This window comes from Erpetoichthys calabaricus, chromosome 2, assembly GCF_900747795.2.
Source record: "Erpetoichthys calabaricus chromosome 2, fErpCal1.3, whole genome shotgun sequence".
Taxonomy (NCBI): Eukaryota; Metazoa; Chordata; class Cladistia; order Polypteriformes; family Polypteridae; genus Erpetoichthys; species Erpetoichthys calabaricus.
Genome location: NC_041395.2, coordinates 319,641,886 through 319,661,909, shown reverse-complemented (window position 1 = coordinate 319,661,909; position 20,024 = coordinate 319,641,886). Strand labels below are relative to the sequence as shown.

The 20,024-nt window shown below is 40.4% G+C and overlaps 1 protein-coding gene across 2 annotated transcripts in view; it reads left to right on the top strand.

Moving 5' to 3' along the window:
* The first annotated feature begins 578 nt into the window (after positions 1-578).
* The window catches only part of slc25a16 (solute carrier family 25 member 16), a 46,027-nt gene continuing 26,581 nt past the window's right edge, over positions 579-20,024 (top strand). The window contains exons 1-3 of one of the 2 annotated variants that reach the window (XM_051923508.1): positions 579-597; positions 14,537-14,677; positions 15,374-15,466. In XM_051923508.1, the coding sequence (XP_051779468.1) occupies positions 14,581-14,677; positions 15,374-15,466 (190 nt within the window). In that variant the 5' untranslated portion in view covers positions 579-597; positions 14,537-14,580. Of the gene's footprint in view, positions 598-7,214; positions 7,631-14,536; positions 14,678-15,373; positions 15,467-20,024 lie in introns of those variants that run through there. The other variant, XM_028795939.2, reaches the window with a different exon arrangement.

Here is a 20,024-nt window from a genome sequence, read left to right as displayed (position 1 = left end):
AATCAAAATGGTTCCCCTGTGGCATCACTCTGAAGAGCCTCTCTGGTGCCTTTATTTTTAAGAGTGCAGGATGCATTTATGGAAAGTGAATTGGAAGGGGTGGAGTCAGTTGCCCCCACCGGGCAGTTTCTCTGGAGAGAGAAGGAGATGACAATGTTAGTTGTATTGCCCCCTCTCATTCCCCCAAACAAAGCCTATAAGGTGAACCACAAAATGTGACACATCATTAAACCCTTATGGGAGGTTCTGGAATACAGAGTGCAAAACTGATGTCCACCTCCCTCATCCCTCAAACGTCTGGAGGCTTTTCTTCATGAAGAATGGTGCAATACTCCAGTACACTCAGTTCAGGATCTGTATGACAGCATCAACCAGGGGATGAGTCATCAAAAAAATTAGAGCTGACATTCTGTTATGCAAAAGAGCAGCTTTAGTGCCAGCTGCAAGAAAGCCTTTAAAAAGGGAAGGCCTGCCAAAGTCACATGAGTATCCTAACTAGTGTGGCAACGGTGAGCGGCTCTTGTAAGGACAACCAGCTACCTAAAAGAGTGGAGTAAAGAGCAAGAAGCCATTGGCACATGGTGTGGTACTATATTGGTAGGTGTTTCCATTATTTCATCTATCTCATTAAAAAAATGTAATCATATTTCCATTAAGGCAGTTATTCAATGAGTTTGGTCAAGTATGTGGAAAGTTAACTTTTATTTTTGTTAAGTACTAGCTGTACTGTACAGTTCTTTAAAGGCAGAGGTTCTTAACTGAGGAGCCTCAGTTAGCTTTCTGGGGGGCTGAACAATGAATGAAAATAATATAAAATAGCTGCAAAATATTAAAATCACTAAAAAATCAAAGTGACAGCAGGACTGTCAAGTTTATCTTTTAAAAGCTGACCTCTTCATCAATGTTCAAAATACTGTAACATCTTATCCAGGATGCAGTGTGGTGGCTGGACTGGAATCTTTCTTCTCTCATGGAGGACCGAGGCAATGCCTCTCACACTCCTTCATCTCTGTGTTTTTAATCTGTGAGATTCTTGTTAACTTGTCTCATAACAATGAGTTTTGGCTGTTTTGGTTAGGGGTTGTGCAAGTTTCTGTTGCTGAATTTTAGGATGATTTAGGTGTTTAGTCATCCAGTATTGCCTTTGGTCTTTTGTGTTTCTTGTATTGACATTTATCATATTGGAGAATTCCTTGAAGAGTTTTGTTTGGGTGAGTTTCTAGTTGGGTAAATAGTTTGATAGAACTGTTCTGAATGGACTGTTGAATCGAAAGGGATTTGGTGTCTTGATGAATCAAGTCGTTGGTTACATACCATGGCCGTGAGACCCAAGGATCTTATAAGGGAGAAGGTAAACACCATGAAGAGCTGCCTGTCATGTTAATCAGGGAAATATGCAAAATACTGGCACTGAGAGGAAAAAAGGGGCAGCCCTGTGATTGAGTGAAATAAAAAGAAAGGGCTGTGTTGGAGTCAATGGGAGGGTCTGCAGGTGCGGCAGCAAGTACGTCAGACAGATTACAACAGTGTGCAGTATGGTGGCGGGGTTGTCATTGCACTGTTTGGTGGTACGGAAACTGCAACGGGTTTCTGCAATTGCTTCTTTGTTCTGCCACACCTTCTTCCTAAACGGAGTACTGTGTTGCTACAATATGTTATAGATAGATAGATAGATAGATAGATAGATAGATAGATAGATAGATAGATAGATACTTTATTAATCCCAGGGGGAAATTCACATACTCCAGCAGCAAAAAATATTAAATTAAAGAGTAATAAAAAATGCAGGTAAAAAAACAGACAATAACTTGAATAATGTTCAACGTTTACCCCCTCTGGTGGAATTGAAGAGTCGCATAGTTTGGGGGAGGAATGATCTTCTCAGTCTGTCAGTAGAGCAGGACAGTGACAGCAGTCTGTCGCTGAAACTGCTCCTCTGTCTGGAGATGACACTGTTTAATGGATGTAGTGGATTCTCCATAATTGATAGGAGCCTGCTGAGTGCCCGTTGCTCTGCTACGGATGTCAAACCGTCCAGCTCTATGCCAACAATAGAGCCTCCCTTCCTCACCAGTTTGTCCAGGCGTGAGGCATCCTTCTTCTTAATGCTGCCTCCCCAGCACACCACTGCGTAGAAGAGGGCACTCGCCACAACCATCTGATAGAACATCTGCAGCATCTTACTGCAGATGTTGAAGGATGCCAGTCTTCTAAGGAAGTACAGGCGGCTCTGTCCTTTCTTGCACAGAGAATCAGTATTGGCAGTCCAGTCTAATTTATCGTCCAGCTGCACTCCCAGGTATTTATAGGTCTGCACCCTCTGCACACAGTCACCTCTGATGATCACGGGGTCCATGAGGGGCCTGGGTCTCCTAAAATCCACCACCAGTTCCTTGGTTTTGCTGGTGTTCAGTTGTAGGTGGTTTAAGCCACACCATTTAACAAAGTCCTTGATGAGGTTTCTATACTCCTCCTCCTGCCCACTCCTGATGCAGCCCACGATAGCAGTGTCGTCAGCAAACTTTTGCACGTGGCAGGACTCCGAGTTATATTGGAAGTCCAATGTATATAGGCTGAATAGGACCGGAGAAAGTACAGTCCCCTGCGGCGCTCCTGATCAGCAATTCCCGAGGCGCACATACTGAGGTCTGTTTGTAAGATAGTCCACGATCCATGCCACCAGGTATGAATCTACTCCCATCTCTGTCAGCTTGTCCCTAAGGAGCAGAGGTTGGATGGTGTTGAAGGCGCTAGAGAAGTCTAGAAACATAATTCTTACAGAGCCACTGCCTCTGTCCAAGTGGGAGAGGGATCGATGTAGCATATAGATGATGGCATCTTCCACTCCCACCTTCTCCTGGTATGCGAACTGCAGAGGGTCGAGGGCGTGTTGGACCTGTGGCCTCAGATGGTGAAGCAGCAGCCGCTCCATGGTCTTCATCACATGTGATGTTAGAGCGACAGGCCGGAAGTCATTCAGCTCACCAGGACGTGATACCTTTGGGACTGGGCTGATGCAAGATGTTTTCCAAAGCCTCGGGACTTTCCCCTGTTCCAGGCTCAGGTTGAAGATGCGCTGTAGAGGACCCCCTAGCTCTGATGCACAGACCTTCAGCAGTCGTGGCGATACTCCATCTGGACCTGCTGCTTTGCTGGCACGAAGTTTCCTCAGCTCTCTGCGCACTTGCGCTGCTGTAATTGTGGGTGGGGATGTCTCTCCTATGTTGGTATCAGCAGAAGGATGTGTAGAGAGTGCAGTACTCCGAGGTGAGAGTGGGTGGTCAAACCTGTTAAAGAAGATGTTCATTTGGTTTGCTCTCTTCACGTCTCTCTCGATGGTGGTACCCCGCTTCGAGCTGCAGCCAGTGATGATCTTCATCCCATCCCACACTTCCTTCATGCTGTTATTCTGCAACTTCTGCTCCAGCTTTCTCCTGTACTGCTCCTTCGCTGCCCTGAGCTGGACTCGGAGTTCTTTCTGCACGCGCTTGAGCTCATGCTGATCACCGTCTTTAAAGGCTCTTTTCTTCTGGTTCAAAAGGCCCTTGATGTCACTTGTAATCCATGGCTTGTTGTTAGCATAGCAGCGTACAGTTCTTACTGGAACTACAATGTCCATACAGAAGTTGATGTAGTCAGTAATGCAGTCAACAACCTCCTCAATGTTCTCACTATGTGATCCCTGCAGGATATCCCAGTCTGTAGTTCCAAAACATTCTCTCAGAGCATTCTGAGTCTCCGGGGTCCACTTCCTGAATGATCGTGTGGTTACAGGTAGGACTCTCACTTTTGGTTTGTAGTGAGGCTGAAGCAGAACCAGGTTATGATCTCCTTTCCCAAGCGCAGGCAGCGGGGTGGCACTGTATGCGTGTTTAACGTTTGCATACAGTAAATCAATACTTATTTCCCCGGGTGTTGCAGTCCACATACTGGGAGAATGCAGGTAATGTTTTGTCCAGCGTCACATGGTTAAAGTCTCCAACGATTAGCACAAGTGCCTCGGGGCGCTGCGTTTGTAAATTAGCAACAGCAGAATGGATGATGTCACTCGCTAGCTCCACGTCCGCCCGAGGAGGAATATACACGATGACAACAATGACATGTCCAAACTCTCTGGGCAAGTAATAGGGACGCAGACTTATGGCCAACAGTTCGATGTCCCTGCAGCAAGTGGAGATTTTGACTTTAACATGTCCAGAGTTACACCACCGTGTATTAACATAGAGAGCGAGTCCTCCTCCTTTGTGCTTCCCACAGGTACTTGCGTCTCTGTCCGCTCTAACTGTGCTAAACCTGGGTAGCTCCACATTAGCATCTGGGATGGTGTTAGTTAGCCACGTTTCGCAGAAACACAACAAACTGCATTCTCTGTAGGTTCTGACATTTTTCACCAGCGCAGCCAGTTCGTCGATCTTGTTTTATATGGCACAAGATGACCGTTAGTTTTCTCAAAGACCAACTTTAACATTCATTTCATTTATATTGCTATAGTACTAACCTGTAGTTAGAACTGGAATGGGCTGCTCACAATGACCCAACAAGAAAAAGTGAAAAGTAGGCAACAAGCCACACTGACATAAAGAAACAGAGTTTTAAGCAATGTGCCAAAGATGTAACAGTCTTGTGAAGGAAACAGAAGGCCGACTTCACACATACCGCCATGGCACTCACTTTTTAAAGTCACACAGCTGTCAGGGCTGACCATCCTACACAATATGTTTGTCTTTTCTGTGGACTTCATTGTTGTATGTGCAGAAAAAAACGCCTTTGCATTTCCACTTGTGTTAAACGTGGCTGTTGCTGATGGAGATGCTCTAGTGTTGAATCAAGAGGATGATAAAGTTGCTTTATACCAGGGGTCCTCAATCACATTCCTGGAGGGCCGCAGTGGCTACGGGTTTTCATTCCAGCTAGTGTCCTAATTAGAACTCAGTCCTTGCTGATAATGAAAGTTGGTGTTTAACTCTATGCCTTGTTAGTGCCTTTATTCATCAAAGACAAATTTTAGTTACTTTGTAGATCAGATGTCCTCAATTACAGTCCTGGAGGTCTGCTATGGCTGCAGGCTTTCACTTTAGCAAATTTCTTAATTAAATCCCTTTTATTTACTACTAAAGCAATACTTTTTTGGGCTTAATTTTAGTTCTCTTGCCTGTTACCATTCAGAACCCTTAATTGCCTATTTTAGATTTTAGCAGCTGCATTTAAGTTTTAATTGTTGCCTGTTTTCTTAATTAGACATTAGTTAATAGTGAGATGCAGATAACCAATAAACCAGAAGCACTCCAGCTAACGTGCTTACCGTGAAGTATCGGTGATAAAAAATGTTTAGAAATGAATGAGAGGTGAATTGGAAGGACCATTAAGTTTATATCTATTCTGGTCCACAAACCACATGAAACTCTACAGTGCAATTAAAATTGCTCTTGGATGAATGCAAGCATTAACAAGCTAAATAGTTCAATACCACATTTCACTATCAGCATGGACTGCTTTCTAATTAGAAAACTAGTTGGAATAAACACCTGCAGCCACTGCAGCCCTCCAGGACTGTGATTGAGGAACCCTGCTTTATGCATTTAAGTTATGAAACATATGTACAATGATTAATGCTGCATTTAAAAAATTGTGATTTTTTAAAATTTTTTTTAGAAATACTGAATAGTTGCACAGTCATGGCCAAAAGTTTTGAGAATGACACAAGTATTGGTTTTCAGAAACTTTGCTGCTTCAGTGTTTTTAGATCTTTTTGTCAAGATGCTTCTATAGTATATTGAAGGATAGATAGATAGATAGATAGATAGATAGATAGATAGATACTTTATTAATCCCAATGGGAAATTCACATTCTTCAGCAGCAGCATACTGATACAATAAATAATATTAAATTAAAGAATGATAACAATGCAGGTGAAAAACAGAAAAACAGACAATAACTATGTATAATGTTGAATGTTAACGTTTACCCCTACAAGCATTTCATAAGTTTCAAAAGCTTTTATTGACAATTACATTAAATTTATGCACAGAGTCAATATTTGCACCATTGGCCCTTCTTTTTCAAGACCTCTGCAATTCGCCCTGGCATGCTGTCAATGAACTTCTGGGCCAAATCCTGACTGATGGCAGCCCATTCTTGCATAATCGATGCTTGGAGTTTGTCAGAATATGTGGGTTTGAAACTTATGGAATGCTTGTAATTCTACTTCACTATACCATTGAAACATCTGACAAAAAGATCTAAAAACACTGAAGCAGCAAACTTTGTGATACCCAATACTTGTGTAATTCTCAAAACTTTTGGACACGACTGTATGCTTAATTTAAAAAGTAATGCCTAATCCAATTGAGTAGTAAGCAACTTTTGTTGTTGTCAAAAATACCTGCAGTGACACATTCTGAATAATTAGATTAGATAATCTATTACAATTAACTATTAATTAATCATGGTAATCACTGGTTATTTATCCTTAAAAAATGCATATTCATTTTATGTTTTAAGAACATAAGAATGTAAGAAATTTAGTACCATTGAGTCCATTAAGCTCATCTGTTTAGCTCATAGCTAATCTGTCCCAATATCTCATCCCGATTCTTCTTAAAGGTTGTCAGGGTTTCTGCTTCATCATATCTCAGTAATTTGTTCCACACTCCCACAACTCTGCATAAAGAAGAGCTTCATGGCTTCAGTCCGAAATGCACTTCACTTTAATTTCCAGTGGTGATTCAATCCGCTCAAGACTAAACAGATTTAATGCTCTGAGTCTGTCACATGTCCCGAAGTCCTGGGATGCACTTGGTTTTACTTGGTTGCTCTCCTCTGCACAGCTTCAAGTGTGGAAAACGTACAGGTCGTTTTTGAAACGTTTTAATTGTGCGTTATTCCTTAAAATACAAGCAGTGTAGCAGCACAAGAGGGGAAGTTTGTACGGAGAATCCTCACATACTCACGTGGTCCAGTGGGGGTGTCTTTGGGGAATGCAGGCTGGTAACCACTTTTCTAAGGCACTTCACACATTCGTGCAAAACTGGACTGAACAGTTTTAAAGAGCGGCTACCAATCTGGTATCGAAACGGCAAGTGGGAAATTTCAGCTCCGCCTCCTTCAACTGGTTCCTGTTCGAGCGTCTGAGTTGATGGGCAGAAAGTCAACCAATCACAGGCTAGAATATAAACACCTAGCAACAGATCTTTACTCTGAATGGCCACGATAACCTTTACTGTTCCACCTCCTCCATCCGTCGCTATTTCTGATATTTTTGTAGGTTAGAGGGCAAAGACGTGGACCTGGCGAAGGCAGTGTGTTGTACCACAGGATTTTAAAAGAAGTACTCGCTGGACGGGATTACAGAAGGGGCTGCTGCTGTTGATACCGTGTGTCGTTTGCTCCGCGTTTACTTCATTTTAAAGGCAAACGGGCATCTCTTGGTTATTTGTCGTGAGACATTGGGGGGCAGCAAAGCCAAGGCTGGTGTCGATCTCACGACTGATCGATTTGTCGAATCATTCGGTCTTATGTGAAGCCCACCCTTGCTACTAGTTGGGCGCTGCTGACCTTGACCAGCAGATAATGAAGCAACGGGGCCTACAGTCGTGCTGCTCGGAGCGAACCGCCGTTTTAGCAAGGAAGGTAGGTCGCCTCTATTTTCTGTAACTTATTATATTGTCGGCATTTTATTGTCGTTGCTGCAGTTTTAGAAGGGCGCAACCACGCCGTGTCACTGTGACTCCAAGCACCGCCTGCTTAATTTACTCCTCAAGGTTACCCTGTTTTGTATTGACCACGTGCGGCTCCCTTACGTACGAACACGCCTGCTGTGAGCCACGAGACGCCTGCATTTTCACCTTCTAGTTAAAGTAAGAGATCCAAACTGAAACCTCACGTTCGCGTTGCGCGACATCATGGGCTGGACAGGGACATATTATCACCCTGATCTTAGCCGCTGCGAATATTCGGACAGACGTGCACGCTTTGCTGTCCTTTTAACGACATCGTAAATCTGGGGATCCCGGGCATTCCGAATGAGTTGCACAGTGGTCGGACCTTCTGCATCCAAACAGGTCACTGGACCTGCTTGCACTCCCGGCCTTACCCCTGATCATGTAGAAGCCCCACGTTTTATAGAGGTAACCACAGCTGTCATCCCAGAACTCAAATAAAAGTCGTCCTGTGTGTGTGTGTGTGTGTGTGTGTGTGTGTGTGTAGGTTGATCCAGTGCTGCACTGGCGTTCCGTCTAGGGTTCTGATTTCTGTCTTGTGTGAGAAGCCCAAATCTTACTGTGACTCAGAATTTTAATAATCTGCTTAAAATATTGCATTAATGGAGTGTATTGTCTTGATATTATGACAATTCACAAACAGTAACACGTTAAAATAAACATAGAAGCAGTGAAGTTGACAAAATTTAATTTTGCTCAAATTGTTGAGCAGTCAGGACCAGAGACTAGACCATTGGATCATCCATCCATTTCTGATCTCACTGAATCCAGTTCAGGGTTACAGAGTGTGTGCCAGCTGCATTGGGCACAAGGTAAGAACTGACCCACACTGGACAGAGTGGTAGTCCAGCAGTGACCATAAACAACCCATACTGGGCCGATTTAGCAACACCAGCTGACAGGAAGTTGTCTTGATTTGCTTTAAAATTATCATGTATACTAAACAGGAAATTCTGCACGTTAAATCAAATTTTGTCCTATACCATTATACACAAATACAGTATGTAGTGAAATGCTTAGTTGCTGAATTCCAAGACTTCATTAAAGAAGAATTGGCAATAAAACATCACTTTACAAATATGAAAGAATCAGTTTGTTAAATGCATGCGACAGTATGCATTACAAAATAATTACAAAATGTGATGAACATAATAAATTGATAACTCAGTGTAAGAGAATCGACAGCAGGGCTTCATGTTTTTCTGGAGTCTTTCCACATTTAAGGTACAAGTGGACTGTGGACCAAAGCTTCTCAGTCTCTCTGGACTGACCTTCAGGCACCAGTAGTGTTTTCTTGACTGCAGCACAGAGAAGTGGCCGTCTGGTATCGCAGATAATTTTCTTTGCTCTGGTCTGGCATCTCTTTTTGTGGGTGTCCTGAAAGTTAGTGCACACCCGGTGATGCGTTTAGCTGACTGCACTACTCACTACAGGGCTATGCTTTTTCCAAAACATGCGGTAATACTTCCTGGACGTTCTTTAGTAATTTATAACAACAACCTGAAATACCGGAAGCATTTGATGTTTTAAAGACGTTACTGTGCCTCCTTCACCAAGGTTTTGGTATCTTTGGACCATGTCATTTCCGCTGTGATGTGGACACTGAGGTGTCTGAAACTGTCCTCCCTCTCCACCGGAGTGTTAATTCTGAAGGGACGCTAGTGTTGCTGCTGTCACTCCCCCAACCCCCCAAAAGTACACTATTGAATCCTTTGTTTTGCTGAAATTCAGAAGTAAACTTGTCTTGACGCTAGTGTGACAGTCTCTCCTCTTCATTCTGGTAAGCTTGCTCATTGTTGTTCGATATCAGGCCAATTACAGCTGTGTCATTAGCAAGCTTTGCAATGATACAAGAATCATATACGGTCATATGTGTAGAGGGAGTACAGCATAGTATTCAGAACAGAGCCCTGTGAGTATGTTGAGAGTGAGGGGTGATGAACCACATGGAGGTCTACCTGTCAGAAGTTAAAAATCCAGCTGTACAATGAAGTGCACAGCTACAGGTTCCAGAGATTAGTATTGAGGTAAGAGTGATATTATTGTGTTAACTGCTGACTTACATTTTATTTATATTTCACACACAGTTCCCTCTCTAGTTGTCCAGATGGGCCAGTACTGTATGTGAGATCAAGGTAATGGCATCCTTTGTGGATGTACTGGAGTGATGAGGTGAATTGTAATGGATCTAGTTCTTTGGGCAGTAGAGCATATTTAATTTTGGACTAGAGTCTAAAAACACTTCTTTGCTGTTGGTGTTACTGCGAAGGGAGGATCGTCAGTTCATACAGGTTGGACATGATTTCTTAGGTCCAGGGACAATGGTTAAGCTTTTAAAAGAATGTTGATACGACAAGCAAAGGATGCATCTCGTTTCCATCATCTATTTCACTGCTTTATCCTAATTTAGTCATGGTAACACCGTGTTGATCTGAGTCAATCAGGTTTCCCTCTCCTCCACCACATCCTCCCTTGCATGCTTCCAAGCCATCTGTCTGAGAGATAGACAAGCCATCTAGTGTGTCCTGGGTCTGCCCCAGGTCTTCTCCAAGTGGGCCAGCATCTGAACTACTTACCAAACCACCTTATCTGATGCTTCTGGACCCAGAGCCTATTATCCAACCCCAAAAGATTAAATATTATTCAAAGAGACAAATACATAATCAATAGAATTGGTAGAGGCTAATTTATACACTTAAATGCTGAGATTGTCTGTTTACACTCCAAGCTCAAGAATCTACATTATTTGGAAACCTCATAATCTGAAACTGTGCAGTAAAGTATCAGAAGTTGGAGTGCATTATTATAATTTTACGTTAATTGATAAAGCAAAAATAAGTTATAAACGGTGTGTGGATGTCAGAAGAGTTCCAACTGCCAGTGGCTGTTCAAATCCAAATTTGTAAATAACTTGAATGCGAAGCAAGGCCTGTATCGGGGGGCCCTGGGTTTTCAAAGGGAGCTGATATATGCTTATTATACAGATAAAGCCCACATTTATTTTCAGTTCACAACAAATATGCCAGATTGAGTGCATAAGCAACAAATTACAGCCGTCAGAAATTCAGCCCGCAGAGTGTGACACCATAGAATTGCATTGCAACAAGCCAGACACCTGTGGCAAAGGTAGTTTATTTTTTTTTTTTTTTTCGTATTTGTTACCCATTTGTTTGGGAATCTTTCAATAGAAGGAATAAAATTACAAACTGGCATAACCAGCATCAAATACCTTCCTGTAATACTTGTTGAGGTGCCTTCTCTGGCCGTGTTTTTTACATTGTTCGTTGAAACTCAACCGTAGCTGTTGTGATACTGAAGAGACACGAAACTCTTGCTGGATTCACAATAGTATACAAATTAAATTTTAAGAAAGGCACTTTGAGGAAATATGAATTTATCAATACTGAAAGTATATTTGTTTTAACATATTATCCATCATTCCAGTATGTGTATAAATAAAATATATATATTAGAGTAAACCCAAATATTCCCAGAATAAAAAATATATATAATGAAACTAAGAGCGTTTTAGCAAAACCCCCCTTCAAAATACTTTCCTGTAGATGCACTACACGTGTCCCAGCACTTCTATATCCTGTACTCCTCTTTTGTTACAGTGTTTAGGGCCTACTGTGTTTTTTGCTGGATTTTTTTCCTGTAGTAGCAAATTTTTTTCACTTCGTTTTCAGTTTTAATGTTGGGAATGAGATCTGGCAAATATGGGGGTGAAAGGCAACAACCACATTGTTTCAGGTCCAGAACTCTTTGACTGACAATGCAGTCACGGTGCAAGATACTGCTTTGGTGCATCAGACGTGCTTTTCATGATGTTTTCCTTTTAGATGCATCAGTAGTTTAGTGTAATGCCACTGTATAAAAGTTCACAGAGAATGAACAAGTCCATCAGCGTCAAGAAACGCAATCATCATTGTCTTTTTGAAAAAATACCAGAGTGTCTTGAAGAAAACCAGTTGTAGAGTAAATGGCAGAAATATGCACTTGGTGAACTTGGCACAGTGCCACTTGGTGGACTGATTAACTAGACCTGTAGGCACACGATACCTGGCAGCATATATGATAACTACACTTTACTTTCGTACTATTGACCAATTCCGGTAATTTTTGGGTCCCCACTCAAATGTGTGTAAATTATATAAATATTAAGCTTCTCTAAAAAACGGAATTTCCCCATGGGATGAATAAACACCTACAGGTAGATGTTTTGAAGTAATGTGGCAATATGACAGATCTGACCATGTAAACTTGTATTTGGAGGTTATGTGTGTACTTCAAAGTAATGAGGTAGTGGTTAGCTGAACCACACCATGTTGGTTGATTATGAAAGTAGAAATTTCATTTTACCTCTCTACACATCACAATACCAATACTATTGATGAATAAAGAGAAAAGTTAAGCAAAATGACACCTTTTATTGGCTAACTAAAAAGATTACAATATGCAAGCTTTCGAGGCAACTCGGGCCCCTTCTTCAGAAAAGATGTAATCGAGACGTAATCATCTTTACATCTTGCCTGAAGAAGGGGCCTGAATTGCCTCGAAAGCTTGCATATTGTAATCTTTGTAGTTAGCCAATAAAAGGTGTCATTTTGCTTGGCTTTTCTCTACATTCATAATGGCTAACACGGTACAACACCCTAGTACTTAATGAATGAATAAATTAAAAAAACCTGAGTAGTCACAAACACCTGTGAAGCCAGTTGTCCTAAACATTATGGTGCCCTGAAAGTCTTATGCACTTTACTCAAGTCTGAATTGTTAGATTTGCAATTTTAAACTGTGGAGTAGAGGGGTAAATCAAGGAAAAATGTGTCTTTGTCCCAAACAGGGCTGTGGAGTCGGAGACAATTTTGGGTACCTGGAGTCGGGGTCAGCGTCAGCAAAAATGTACAGACTCCGACTCTTAATAAATTTAAATTGTAATGAAAAAAAAATACAGTAAGTTCAAATGTCCCATTTCACAAACAATAGTCATAACTAAGTACTTCTCTGATGTAAGAATAAACCCCAGTTGTGTTACTAGTATGAAGTTCAGCTGAGCTATTATACAACTAGTGTGAAGTTGTAGTTGTGTTACTAGTGTGAAGTTCAGCTGAGCTATTATACAACCTGACATTCACATATTATAATCAGAATTATGATACATTACAAAAAGTGTTTTCATTTTATTTCAGATATAATGTGTTTAAGTTCATTTGAGTGTAAACAAGTGTAATGATGTAGGTGTGTGGTATGGCCTGATGTGTAGAGAGTCGGCTTCCTAGCCAGTAGTTCTGTGGTTGAATGACATGTATATTGCTTTCCTTTAATCAACATGGAAAATGTGTTAGCATATTAAATACAGAGGAGTTGGGGAGTCGGAGTCAGAAGTACCAGAAACTAACGAGTCGGAGTCGAAGGATTTATCTACCGACTCCACAGCCCTGGTCCCAAAGATTATAGAGGGCACTGTAGATGTCTGTCATGGACTAGGGTAGTACTTATGCCAAAAATGTAGTGGATCTTGTCAAAATCATTAGAATGAGGACTGTTAGCATATAAAACGGATTTTGTCTCATCATACTATACCTATAGAGAATGACTTAATTAGCAAAAATGTCATCTTTCAGCATGACCACAACCCCAGATACTTAGTCAAAACAGTTAAGACCTGGAAGTCAGCAGATGGCACGCTAACTGTTTTATAGATTTATTGACATATACAGAGAGAGAGAGAGTGAGGGAGAGGTAAGGAGTATGTGCTGATACAGCACAATGCCCTACCCACCATATAACAAACAAACTCAGGATTCCAGATTAGGACCCAAGTTCAGCCATGCAATGGGTGACACGTTGGCACCACACAAGTTCAGATGGAGAGTACAGAGGAATTCTTACTTGGAAGTGCAACACATACTGGCAGGCCACCAAAGACATCCCCGACCTCAATGTAACTGAAACTGTGTGCAATAACTTAGAAAGGCAGAAAAACAAAAAAGCTGCCTAAAGCAAAGCGGCTTATTGCATTCCTGCAGGATGCCTGGAGGAATGTACCACAGAACGTCCTGTAAAAAATTATACGGCAGGGTTCCAAAGTGAGTTGTTTTAGAAATATTGCTACTTTTTTTTTTTTTTTTTTTAAATCAACGTTAGATATAGCCCTTTTTAGGGGTATAGTTTTTTCATGAAGAAAAGAACACTTGCTACCTCATAGCAAGCTTTTTCTTGGGTGGCCTAAGATTTTTGCATAGGATTAAGCAAGATCAGAAAATCTGTGGACTGTGAACTTTAATGTTATCCAGGCCAAGGAAATTAAGAGACAAAGTCTAGGCTACGGTTACAGTAGCTGATGCTAATTCTGTTCCAAAGGTTGTTGTTTTTTTCTGCCCACAGTTGTGACTTATATTGAAGTGTATAACACCAAGCAGGTAGTAGGTGACAATGGGCAAGTTGACATGAACGTGACAACGGGTTTATCACAGTTTATCAGTTTATCTAAGATGTAATCGAGGTGTGATTTTTAATAAATGTCTTTAGAGTGTTTTCTTGTAATCTAACTAAATTGCGATTTCCAGTTGTTAAACTGTGAAACTAATCTCGTCAGGGTAAATTGCTATTCTGATTTAAATGAGCAACACCGTAAAACAGCCAAAGTAATCAAACAGGCCTGACCGCCTCACTGGAGTTATGCACTCTTCTGAAAATGGTTAATTAAGCACGTAATGTGTGTGAAGTTCTGTTGTGAAGAGTTTAATGACCTTCTGTAATGGATAATGTTTACTTTTTAACTGATGATTGTGAGGTGCATTTTTCTTTCTAGGCATGATGTGATGCTTTATAATAAGTTATGAGAAGATTTTTCACATGGCTATAGAGGCAACAGTTTCATCTCCTGGTCCATCTGAGCTGCCGGCACCAGCTCGTAAAGACTTTTACTTTGTCCGATCATTTGTTGCTGGAGGTGAGTTACATTTTTTAACATTGCTAATACACAGATGAATGTTTGAGAGTATGCTATATTTTAACAAACATACTGTTTCATTGGGTTTTGATGGTTTTGAAGCAGAGTTACTAAGGGCAGATGGCTTGTGGCAACTCCCTTATGGTACCTTTTTTGAAGCTGTTGATCTGTGAACTCCTTATTATCAAATTGTAAAGTTCAAATCAGCAAGGCTTTACCTTAAGTGTCTCTTATTATAGTGTACCTATCCTATAATTATGTATGAAACATTGCAATTTGGCATTCTTACTGTGTACGTATTCCATGACTTGATTAACGGTTCTGATGGACTTTTTCAAGTCTGTACTTACCTGCGCTGTTGCCCCTACATTGTGATCATTATTGGAAGAATGGTTTGAAGAAAGTGTTATATGTACATCACCTGGCTAATTTTCCACAATAAATAAATGACCAAGCATGATCATTTTTCTCATTTGTTTAGCTGTGTCCTCCATATCTATTTTTAGGACTTGTATGAATCTGATGATGATGTTTTAAGTCTTATTTATGCAGGAATACGGAAAATTCTGAAGGTTTCAGTAATTTTCAAGCACCATTGAATATTTTGAATACAATGTGTATGTAAATAGATGTACATCTTTTATAATGTCTATAATTTGTTCTCTCTTTTTTTCTTTTTCTTTCTTTTCTGTTCAGGTGTTGCAGGATGTTGTGCCAAAACCACTATTGCACCTTTAGACAGAGTGAAAATATTACTGCAGGGTCAAAATCCTCATTACAAACATCTAGGTAAGTGACGGCTGGTTTTATTGATTGTGGTCTGTGTCATCAATTAACAACAATTCCCTTGTTGTTCGAGTTGGATAGTTTTGTCCATGGCAAGTTTTGTGATACAGACACAAATGCAAACTGCAATATGCCAAAACACAAAAGATGAAAAGTATTAATATTTGCCCTCGGTGTTATTTAATAAATTACATCACAGGCAAATAATCATGCGTCTGAAAAGTATACAGGCTACTGGTTGATGTCCATTTAAAAAAATAGGTCAGTTCAGCAGTAGGTTAACACTAGAATTACCAGAGCCTATGAATAAACTCGTAGATCCGGCCCACCTTAAATCCCATCGCACCCCTCCATCAGCGTCTTTTGTCCTGTAAATGTGCCGATAAAGACAAGAAACAAGCAGCCTGCTATTCCATCCCCCCACTGCCGCAGACCGTGCACAAAGTTCTCCTAGCTCATGCCTTGATTATCTGGGAGTGAAGTGCTGGAGTTTTAGAGTGGAAATAATAGATCGTTATTTGTAACAATAATGTGTGTTCCATTTCTACAATAGTCTGTGTAAACACATTGTTAAAACAGAAATGTTTTCATATTTTAGGTAGTAAATGACAAAATGTTGGCATAAACTATATAATGTGTGAAGCCTGAAGTCCAAAGATCAAATAAACACTTTCACAAAAGGTTCAAGGATGATACAACCGCTTCTGTGGCGTAACGGTAAGATCTGCTGACTTGTAATCAAGAGTTCCTGGTTCGATCCTGTCTGACTCCGATATTTGCCATTTTACAGTAATGAGCTGCTCTTATTGTTAATATTATACAGTACACACATACATTTGGTTTGCGTCTGTAACAGACAGTGTACATTTGTAGTACTTGTAAAAGTTACCTCTTTTTTTTTTCACTTTTATTCTCTCAGTCACGATCACGACACATACTACGCATGATTGCATATTTATACTATTTATATTTTTATAATTATTAACCTTTACCATCCGAGTGGAAGTAAGTGACTGAGCTCTGTCGTTACCCCGACCACTAATCCGCTGTTCCGTTATTTGCTGCCACAGCATTGTTTTCCCACCGTTATCACTTGGCACAAACCAGCCCTTATTATTTTTATCATAATCAAAAATTATCGATTCTTTCGTAGAATCAAAATAGTCTCGAACAGTTTTCGTATATTTTAGAAGCAAATAAGAGCGCTAAAGGTGGATACAGATAATCAACAAACAACATATTTTACATTTTTTCTGTTTTTACGTGGTGAAATGCAAGTGGTGCTGCAAGGTAAAGATATCACAGTGCTCCATTGTCACGAAAAACTGACAGCTTTCAAAATGAAGCTCGAACTATGACATGGAAAGTTAGAGAATAAGAACTTTGCCCCATTTCCACAGCTGAACACATATATTGATAAAAATGAGCTTAACGTTGATGACGATATCCTTGAGGTGATGAAACAGCATGTACAGTATCAATTCTTAGCGAAGAAATTTCTCACTATTTTCCTGACCAACGAGAATTTGAAAAATACCAATGATTTATCAATAACCCGTTTGTACTCTCCATTAGTGACCTGCCTTCAGAGGACAATTTAATTCAAGAACAGTTTATTGATTTGATAAATGATGGGGGCGCAAAACATGTTTTCCGTGAAATGTGTTGTAGTGATTTTTTGGATTAAAATGGCACAGTCCTATCCCGATGTTGCAAAGATGGCTCTAAGAGTGTTGATTCCATTCGCAACCACCTATGAGTGTGAGACGGCTTTTTCCACACTACTTACTATCAAAACAAAATCTTGAAACCGATTAGACACGACAAATGATATGAGAGTTGCACTGGCCAAAACAAAGCCAAACATAGAAGAACTGGTTTTAAGGCAAAGCAGATGCATCCATCCCATTAAAATTTTAACTTAAATTTAATAACTAAGATGTACGTAATATTTTCTGAATAAATAGTTGTTTGTCCAAAAATGTTTTATTCATAGCAGCCTGTACCTATGCAGTGCCATGCAGTGGGTATGTGGCACCCTTGTGCAAAATATTTGGTGCCTCCAATATTCTTGAAATAATATTGATTTTTTTAATTTTTAATAAAAGGGTCTGCGAGCCATCGAACAATTTTTAAAGGATCCGCCATGCAAGAAATTCTAAAGAAGTTTCAGAACCACTGGTTTAAACTGACACGTGTGTTATTGGGTGAGGGAAGAAAACCAGCACAGATATGAAAAGAGAGATTCAACCCCAAGACACTCAACCTTAAGCACCCTTTACTGTTTTGTTTTTTTTTTAAACTCCATACTTTTTTCTTCATTGCAAGCCTTAAAAATACTTAACTGTATTATTTATTATTAGTTACCCTTCTGCATTATATTTTATTGGATGTGGATGATCTGCATAGTCCTAGAGCAGTGGTCCCCAACCTTTTTGACAGCAAGGACCACTTTATTAGATGCAAATTTTTCCACGGACCGGTCAGGGGGGTTGGTGGGGGGCAGTTTTATACACAATTTACATAACATTTCTATTATTATTAAAGTTATTAAGCAGTTCACATACGTTTGCAATCTGAGATTTTTCTTCTTTTTTTTTTTTGCATATAATAAAGACATATGCTTTACATTTGCCAATCCAACAGATTGCACATCACAAACATTAACACTGCTATCTTTTTTTCGTGTCTGCCGTTTCTATAGGAGGGTGACAATGAGTTAAATTCTAATGGATGTTTTTCAAATGTTGACAAGCAATAAGCAAAATGAATCACTGAAAACCACAGACAACAAAAACAGCAAAAAAAAAACAGTACGAGGAAAGTTCGAAGAAAGAGATTTTTTTACAATGTTTCTGTTTGGGGATCGTTGTGCAAACGTGCACAACTGAGCTGCGACAACAGATCTAACTGCTCTGTGGATGATTCGTTCAAGCATTTCAAGGTCACTTCGTTGTAATGAAAGCATCTGTTGAATGTACTTCATAGTAACGTGATTTCTATAGACTCATGTCATATGGGGAAACTGTCGGGACCATAAAAATACTTTGTTGTAATGGTCTCTCACCTCGGTCTCTCTCCTCTCTCTGCACCGCTGCAAAGTCCCGCCCACCAAGCGTTCTGAAAAGTCTGAGTGAGTTGCCGTTGCTGGCAGTTCTCTCGCGGCCGGCTGTCAGACGGCTGCGGACCGGGGGTTGGGGACCCCTGTCCTAGAGGATTCAACATCCCAGATTCATTCAGGTATACTTTGAAACTTCATTAGATTGAGGAAGAACCGCATTGCCATAATAAGAGCTTCTTTGAGCAACTGTGTTCAAGCTCATAATTCATTTATTTTGCTCCGCTTTTTCTGGGACCTAATATGCCTTAGCAATGAGGTCCATATGTCCCTTTCCCCAGCCACACTTGGCAATTCTTACTGTGGGATCCTGAGGTGTTCCCAGGGAATCGAGGAGCTATAACCCTTCGGCGAGTCTAGGGTCTTCCCTGGGGTCTCCTCCCAGCTTGGTGTGCTGGTAAAACCTCTGTGAGGAGGCATCTGGGAGTGACCCGTGCTTGAACCACCTCAATTGGCTCCCATTGATGCAGAATTTTAGCAGCTCTATTCCTAGCCTCTCCGGGATGTCTGAGCTTCTCATCCATTCACTATGGGGGAGCCCATCCGCCCTGCGGAGAAAGTTCATAAAGTCTCAAGAAATTTATAGCTTGGGTTTCTGTGCTTTAAAATCTCATATTTTTTTAGTCAAAAAAAAAAAAAAAAACACATACTAAAGGCTACAGCTAGAATAGAATGTGACAATTGCAGGAAAAGTTGGGTTGTAAAATTTCAAAACCATACTCTCAAACTTGTTAGTCCTCACCAGACCTGAGACTATCAATACAGCTAATCATGTACAGGTAGTCCCCGGGTTACGTACAAGATAGGGACTGTAGGTTTGTTCTTAAGTTGAATTTGTATGTAAGTCGTAACAGGTACATTATTTTAATAAATTCTATTGTTGACCAACTGTAACCAAGTGCTCTGCCAATGAATGATGGGAGTTTCACCTCTCTCTGACCTTTTTATTTATTTCTGCTTTATTTTCCATGGTGATAGTTTTTCTCCTCTTTACTGTATCACCAGCACTTGCATCAGATTTGTGTTTCAGAGGCATTGTTGAAGGGTGAAGAAAAAAGGTTAAGATGAGCTATTCTGTACAGCACTGTACACATTATCACAGCAGGCAGACACCCCAGCCATGTGAAACTGTATTGCAAAGTCCAGTATTTTAGAACATTAGAACAATCTAGATGAGAACAGGCCATTCAGCCCAACAAAGCTCTCCAGTCCTATCCACTTATTTCTTCCAAAAAAACATCAAGTCGAGTTTTGAAAGTCCCTAAAGTCTTACTTTCTACCACACTACTTAGAAGTTTAATGCAAGTGTCTATCATTCTTTGTGTAAAGAAAAACCTCCTAATATTTGTGCGAAATTTACCCTTAACAAGCTTCCAACTCTGTCCAAGTGTTCTTGATGAACTCATTTTAAAATAACAGTCTTGATCCACTGGACTAATTGCC